Genomic DNA, 8,929 nt, shown 5'->3' with positions numbered 1-8,929 from the left:
ACCATTACACTTTCAAATCAAAGTGCTTTACATATGCAATTTAAAGCAAATACAACATACATAATACATGTAATTATGTAGTAATTATTACATTTATTTACTTACATAGTAAATGTAATAAAATTAATAAAAACAAATTAAGAATATGAAATAAAAATAAAAAGTAACATTGAGGAATGTTATATAAAAATAAAATAAAAATAATAAAATAGCATAAAAATCAGGAGAGCACGACTTCAGCTAATTGAAAAAGCAGAGAACATGAAATGATCCAAATCATTACTGAATTTCTTTTCCTTTCATTTTAGTCTCAAAGGCAGATATCAGTGTACCCATGATCAACCAATGCCTACCTACACTGTGTATATAAAACAAGAAAATGAAAATGAAAATCTAATCTGAACAACAAGAATCTGCTATCTATCTTATCCTAAAGTCAGGGTGCCCCTGTCTGAGTGGAGACACCAAGAGAGACAAGGCTTTCCCATTCAAAGTCTGCAGACTATTATTTGCATCATCCTTCTGCAGATGTCTTCGATTGTCACAAGGACATCCTCACATTCTAATCAAGATACCACTACAGCCGGGTGTGATATCTAGCCACTGCTAGATTCTTAATAGACTCCAGGTGAGGACTAAACATAAGCATGGACTGTCAGAACCACTCCCACCCACTCTCGGTACAGAGTTAGACTCTCACTTTAAAAATAGATTTCCTTTGTAGCAATTTTAGGATGGCTCTAACAACCTGGTATATATATATATATATATATATATATATATATATATACACTTTACATAAGCCAGGAATTCAACACATGTTCATCAAAGAAGAAATGTATTTAAGTGTTTCCAATATCTTTATTGCTTCTCGAAAGCAGGACTAATTTCACCAAAAACTGTGTTGCTGAAGCTACAGCTACTTGCCATCCCGCTGTTGCCTGACTGCATGGTAGTTCTGTGGCAGCCAATAGATATAAATAGAGGCGATGCTGGGTTCAAAACCTTGCTATGTCATTATGTTTGTGAAGGAAAAGAGGAAAACATTATTTCATCTCTCATTTCTTTCCCAGTCAGTTCATGGCAGCTGAATGCACACAATGCACCAACAGAGAGCCGTTGTGTTGATCTAAAGTCTCTCTGCAACTGGCTCAACGTCTGTTCGCCAAGAACGTCTCAGAATGGCCTTAATATTACAGCACTGCTCCATTCCCCTTAGAAAGAAATTAGGGGTTTGCACTTAGCAAAACACAGGCTGGTGGCATTCATTCTCATGCTGATGTTTATACAGTGTGTTCATGTGCATTCAACCATGAGGTTAGAGGCCTCTGCTATGAGTTACACTGACACATAGACACACTCACGCAACACCAGCAATGCTGGGAAGCTTAAGGGAACAGTAATGGAGGTGGGGATCTTATGATGACTAGTGGTTTTGCATTAATTGGAGCATTGTAGACTCTAGTTCTTATTGTAGATGCAAGATTTAATCTGGATGTAGTATCATCTGGCCAAGCATTCTGTATGTTTTTAGAGCATCAGAACAAGTCTGACCTGGAAACATTTCCTACATATCGGAAATGGTAATAAATGCCCAATGAAAGTAATGTAAAGTGGTAATATTGGATTCTCACAACACCTGTGAATGTCTAGAAAATGTCCTACACATTTTTAACCCCAAATCAATACCATAAATATACAATTATACAGAAATTCAAACCTGCATTTAAGGATTTCTTGCATTGTGGAAATATGAAAATTTGACCCCAATAATCATTACCGTAACACGTCCAAATGTTTTAATGTTACTATTCCCATTGTTTTTAATGATAATTCTCATTACCGTAACACAGTCATTATTTTATTGCATTACAGTAAAGAAATGCTTTCGTACAATTATATATATATATATATATATATATATATATATATATGGGGGTTGTGAGCTACTGTGATGAAAATGTCACAGTGTAAAAAATCTTAATGGCCCAAAAAGATATATTAGACTTGATTTTCTATATGCAAAATAAACTTTCTTATTAATTTATTTTAATTTTACCGTAAAATAGGACCAGGACATTTCTTGACTGGTTTCGAGAGAATCACCTATTATGGGACATCCCGGGTCAAGGACAGAAATCTTTGATTAGTGGGAATATTTTCTGATCAGCTCTAGTTAGTGCTAGATTCTATTAAAATTCTAAAGATTCAAAATTAAATTAATTAAAAATAAATAAAAGTGCAGTCTGCAGTTACTATTTGTCCTATTATATCTATTAACTTTAAACTTTATAACTTCAAAAAATTTAACTGTGTCCTTATGAATGAGATCATGTGAAACTGAAATGATAAGCATGACATAGACAGCAGGCAAAACGTGGTTTATAATGGCTATCTCTGCAGGAGCACAGGGCAGGCAACCATCTGTGGATGAGGTTAGAAATAGTCTTTACCCACTAAAGATTCTGTACTATCACATTTTAGAACAGGAATGAGGGTCATTTTGTTCGTTTTCCTCTGGGAGACATGAATGACTATTCACCATTCCTGAAGAGAAAGACATATGCGTGGATCGATACATATTTGTCTAGGAACGCCCCTTCTTTCAACAAGCTGCCAATCCTACAGCAACTGTAATGGATGGCAGCAAAATAATATTAGTAGAGCAGCGCATAAATATGAGTTCCGCTTAAAGGGAAATCCTGACCGTACTGTGGCGGAAACCGATGAGAGTGAGTGAATGACCTTAAGAGATGTGCAGCACCTCTTTTGTTCAAATACTCCCTGAATAAAGGGGTTCTCTAAAATATATATGTAAAGAGAGAAATCACTTCCGATTCCCGTATGTTAATTGGAAACCGGGATGCTTGTAGGAAATATAGTTTTTTTCTTTTTTTTTTCAGGCATAATAGACATACAAGCCCCGAACCGCTAGGGATATGATGACACAAATGAGTAATAATGGCGAGAATGGTCATACATATGCACGCCGAAGCTGTAGGACACAACAACGACGGACATTTGGACCTTCTTACCGTATAACGGCACTGCCCGTTACCGCACGCAGGGTGACAGAAGCGGAGATGCGCTCTTAATCCTGACAACACGCCTCGCAGCCGGACACAATCATGCAGCTTCCCGGTCCGTTTTGCACCGAGCCGGTAGAGAGAGCTGTGTATATGGAGACTGTGATTCGGTAATGGCTGTCTATTCCCCTCCTTTCATATCCCTTCTTCTCTCCCGCTCTCTCCTTCTCCAGCCCCCTCCTCCTTTTCTTCACTCTCACTCTCTCCTTTCTCGTCCCATCGTAAGCCCAACCCCCTTTAATGATGATTTTAATAATGATTATGATTCATCATGAGCTGAATGTGAAAACAATAAGATTCAGTAACAGAAGTCTATCAGCTCAATCTAATTATCTCATCTCAATGAAAAAAATCTGTCTATCTGTATAATTATGCACTTTTTTTAATTATAGCTATATTCACATACGTTAAAAAAATATTTTAAGATTTACACATTTTAATTTAATCACAAAATTCATTTAAATGTAATCTTTAACAAAATTTAAAAAAAATAAAGTTTTATTTATTTAATTATGTTAACATTATATACAACATCGGGTAGTTGATGCACAATGTGTCAATTTAGATTATAGGTCAAAATAACCAAAATAAATAACCTTTAAGTTTTCACTTGTTCATTTTAAATGGTTCTGCAGTGTGACAAATTCATTTTTAAAATACAAATATTCAGTGTAGTTTCTCAATTAATATGAGGTATAAAAAAAAACCTGCATAATAATTATGAAACGGAAAATTCAAGTTTAAAATACACTGAAAAAATGGTGTTCAATTTACTTAAAATATATACTTAGCATTTTTGCATCATGCTTTTTAAGTAAATTCAACTTATGGGTATTTTATGTCAGCACAACTGACCCTAAAGATGACTTTACACAAAACAGCTATTTACAACATCAGAAATACTAAAAAGAGTAAAGACTAAAATCTCTGTGAACTCTTGATAACAAATAATTCAAAGCCCACAGGAGTTCCTTTTGACCAAACAAACATGTTCCCCACAACCTCAGTTCTGTATTTTGAGTCAGCAGTACTTAAAATCTTAATTTAATGGATTTGTAGGCTAAAGAAGTTCAAGGAACTCACGATAATTCATTTACTTTATGTAACTCTCTAAGTTCACTTTAAAATGGATTATCTGTGTTGTACACAATACAACATGTACAACTCAATGTGTACATTTCTAAATAGAAGCTATATATTTGTATAGCTTCTATTTAAAGATAAAATAGAACAAATAAGATAAAACAAAAAAGCAGAACATGTAAACTTCTCAATAGCATTTAATGTCAGCTCTCAGTTATAGCCCCACATGAGTCATAAATGTAACATTCATGATGATCCTTTTACGTTTAATAAAGAATGCATGTGTTCTATTGAGCTGCAGTGGAACTCTGTGTGACAGAGAAGGATTAGCTGCTACTGTTGGAAGGATCAAACAAAACCCATCACAGAAGTGCTGGCCTTGCCAAAAATACCAGTGGAACATCCTGTGGCCATTCTTTCTCCAATTTGTACTCTAACAAGATGATTATTATGTAAAGACAAGTGATATTCCAGTTCTAATCTGCACTAGATCTTACAGTGACATCGAATTATCTGTTTCTATATGAGCCAGCTTTTAAACTTAAAACAGCCTTAATTGAACCCTTGTGACAGTCAGTATATCTTCATTCCACTCTTGAACTTGACTTTAAAGTTGAAAAGGGTTGTCTCAACAGAAATATCTGGCATTTTATGAACCATACTCATCCAAATTTAGGTTTTGCACAAATGCATCAGATGCTTCACTGAATACTTGCTTCAAGTCAGGGAGTTCTGTTCTGTTTGGTACACATCAGTGGTTTATTATTGACACCCTCTTACCACGATACAGATATAAATCACTAATCTTGTCAGGATGGCTGGCTTAGTAATTTAATTGGGATGTCAAATGAATTGATGCATTCATGTTAAGCTTTCAGCTGGAAGATATCCCATGGGAGCTTGACTAAACCTCTTAAAAAGTTAATTTCAATTCCGGGTCAAAGCCATACATGAATATACATCACAGAATATAGTGTCCTAAATTCAAATTAAGAATAATCTTATGGTCTCACAATACATGATAGACGAATTCAAGCTCAGATGTAAATGTGTTTACTGGACCTTATTCATGAAAAACAAGCAGAACAAATTACTCAGTAACTTTTATGTAAATCCATATATATATATATATACACTATATAAATGAATGCATTAAATTGCATTTATGCTGCATTAAAATCAGTGTAACAATTTGTAAACAATTGAATTTCTGAATTATTTGCACAGAAATGTTTCATGAATATCTTGCAGATGCTATATAGGGTACTGGGTTTTAATAGTTTTTCCTAAAAATAGTATTAATATGAAGCTTTCTTTTGGCACCCAGTTGTGCCAAGAGAAGAAACAGAAGTTGTTCTGTAAAAATCTGAATATCTCATATTGAAATCAGTTATGAAGCAGAAATACCACCAAATGACTTGTATAAAATGAAACTACAAATAACCCAGTTGAAACTACAACAACGGCAATAACAGTTATAACATGTAATCCTTAAATTTATTTCTCGAACATGAAACTATGTTGATACAGCAATCATTTTACAATACATAAGTGAGGAAGTAACTGTACAACAGTATGACAGGGTTGAGAGTATGTTCTGTCCGGGGTTCTAGATTTACGGCCGGACCTCCTCGTTGCCTTTGTGATGTGGAGGGGGGGGGTGTAGGATCCCTCCTTAATCAGTTTATCCCGCTGCTTACAAACCTCATATAAACGCTGTTGCTGTACGAAGCAATAACAATGAAAGTTAAGTAATATCAGGAATAACAAATATCAAAATCCGTGTCAAATACAGTTTAAGTTTCTGGCAGGCTTCATCTCAGAATCTACTCACTGTCTTTTGGCGGTGCATGCACTCATAGAAGTCTTCAAACTCGATTTTGCATTCTTTTTTGGCCCGAGTCTGGCCGATGCCATGGGCACACTCTATCCACTCCTTCTCAAAGGCATGGCAGCGAGCGACCCGCTTCTGTGGCTGCTCCCCGCTCTGGGCCAAGAGCCACTGGTCCAGATTAATACCCAGCTTTGACTGGAGGTCAATGAATGGCATGTTCTAGACATTGTAGATAAATATCCACATTTTACATTTATGCATTTGACAGACAATTTTACCCTAAACAGCTAACAGAGCATTCAAAGAATACATGTGACCAGTTTGTGTATTACTTAAATATTAAATTACTTTTATATTATGCCTGTTAATTACTAAATATTTCAAGTTAAAACATAATAATGCAGTCAAGCTAAAAATAAGACATCAATTTGTTGTTGACGTCTGAAGACATAGATATTGTTGGCACTATTCAAGCACTTTATATAAGGCAAATTGATTATGTGCTACTGAATTAAATGAATATCTCTAAACTATCCCTCATTTATAAAAAAAAAAAAAACAAAACATTTTTTTAAAGCACATCTGCCTTGTTTAATATTGGCATGTTGACAGGGGACATAAAGAAATCATAATCCCGTATATTACAGTTATAAGCACACAAATAATTACCCTACTAACAGCAAAATAGAAAAACTCAATTTACAACAATATAAACGCTTTAGACTTCTAAAAGACATATAAATGATGACAGTTATTGCATACACCATAGTACCTGTACTGTTTTGACTAGCTATTGGACATATTGAACAAGCTGGCACCATATATCGAGCGATTCAACATGTCATGTAAGAGTTAACAGTGTATAATAACAATTTGATCAGTGCATCATAAAATATTGTTCATTTTATATTCCAGCCCTGCTGCTAGCGAACAGCTTATTTCGTCGATACCAATACCAATACTTCTATTACATTTTCTTTTCGATTTCTTGGGATAAAATGGGTAATTTAAAATGTTATTTTTAGTCAAAATTCAAGTCATTATTTTTTTGAGCCTAAACAGAAAAGTATTTTTTACCCTTACAAAAATGAACCATGGTATCACTACACTAACTATAGTTTAACCATGGGGTTGCGTTAAACCATAGTTACCACACAATTAACTACTGCAGTATTACTGTAGTAAAACCATGGTTAACAATTTTTTTAATACATATTAACAACAATTACACACAATTATAAGAAATGAAACCTTTGGATATGTTATTTTAGGATGAATTTACTCAAGAAGCAGTGGTGTAGTAGTGTCTGAAGAGGTGGGCATACTGTGATTTTATGAAAAACACATGCACCCATCCATCCATCCATCGTCAACCGCTTATCCTGTGTACAGGGTCGCGGGGGGCTGGAGCCTATCCCAGCTAACATTGGGCGAAAGGCGGGGGACACCCTGGACAGGTCGCCAGTCCATCGCAGGGCCACACATAGACAGACATACACTCACACTCACCTCCACATCCACATCCACACCTAGGGCAATTTTTTTGGAGACACCAATTAACCTAGCCTGCATGTCTTTTGGATGGTGGGAGGAAGCCGGAGTACCCGGAGAGAACCCACGCAGACACGGGGAGAACATGCAAACTCCACACAGAAAGGCCGGGGCAACCAGGGTTTGAACCCATGACCTTCTTGCTGTGAGGCGACAGTGCTACACATGCACCCGATCTCTAAAATTAATTTACATTTATGTTCAATACATACTGTTTTTAAAATGTGTATGATTTTGTCCCATTAAAATTGGGACTGTTGCAATTATAATCCCACATAAACTAACATATTTATCAGGTTAAGTTTCTTGCTGGCATGGTGTAGTGTATAATAAGAACAATGGCATGTTAACTTGATGTTAAATATATATTTAAATTAATAGGTGTCATTAATGTTCCTTTTATTAGGCTACTATGAAAATTGTTAATACTTTGTTATTACTCTAACTAATAAACGAATTAATAATACACAATAAACTATTAAGCAATAGCTAATATTAATGTAGTAGGCCTAAAGTTCACATTAACACGTTATCTTGTATTACCATATACTTAATAGTCTACATAAATATTCCTATTTAGAAATATAAATGATTTGATATCGCGAAAAAAAGGCAGACGCCTAAAAAACGCTTAGAGAGAAACTCTGGACACTTCAAATATAGCCTACACAGTATACACAATTGACTCAACGGTGTTGCGCTTATTTCAGGTGGGCATACACAAAATCCTAAGAAAGATAGGTGGGCATACGGCATATACCTGCGTATGCCCTAGACTACACTAGCCTACTGTCCAGAAGCTGTTTCTCTGATTTTCTATCATTATTTCTACAAGGCACAACCCTTCTTTGAACGAGCCTCGTGACAGCGCATGCGCTCATCTGCTTGTGTCTTTCAGCATTCACGTTAAATTGAGCGGAAGAAGAAATAGTTCCCATCCAGCACAAGTATTTGCTAATATAGCTAATCCTTTTTGTTTAACTTTGAAGCGTATGATTATTGTTCATGTTAACATATTAATAATATCCCTAGTTTAAAAAAAAAAAACCGGAATCAATATTTTTGTGAGGATCAATATTTGATGCAACATCAACATCAGTATCAGAAGTATCGATACTTCTATGATCGATCCGCCCATCCCTACTGCCAAGATCATAGCGCTTTGTTGTGGATCCGGCATCAGATGGCGCTGCGTGTTCAGCTCCTCCATCCTTTACCAAATCTCCACACAGTCCCAATCCAAACATTGCACCATATTATATTCGTATATCTAAACCTGTGTCGTGTAGAAAGGTAAAAAGTGCTAAATTTAACTGAATGGAATTGAATAGAGAGAGAGAGAGAGAGAGAGAGAGAGAGAGAGAGAGAGAGAGAG

General features: G+C 35.5%; 1 protein-coding gene across 1 annotated transcript; it reads right to left on the bottom strand.

The window, feature by feature from the left end:
- Positions 1-5,784: 5,784 nt before the first annotated feature.
- Positions 5,785-6,219, bottom strand: LOC127650089 (NADH dehydrogenase [ubiquinone] iron-sulfur protein 5-like). Its single transcript, XM_052135291.1, is given in 3 exon segments — positions 5,785-5,826; positions 5,829-5,891; positions 6,004-6,219. Coding segments are annotated over 3 exon segments (321 nt in total).
- Between the last annotated feature and the right edge of the window lie 2,710 nt (positions 6,220-8,929).

This window comes from Xyrauchen texanus, chromosome 10, assembly GCF_025860055.1.
Source record: "Xyrauchen texanus isolate HMW12.3.18 chromosome 10, RBS_HiC_50CHRs, whole genome shotgun sequence".
NCBI classification, from domain to species: domain Eukaryota; kingdom Metazoa; phylum Chordata; class Actinopteri; order Cypriniformes; family Catostomidae; genus Xyrauchen; species Xyrauchen texanus.
Note: the sequence above shows the minus strand (reverse complement) of the source record. Positions and strands in the feature narration are given on the sequence as shown.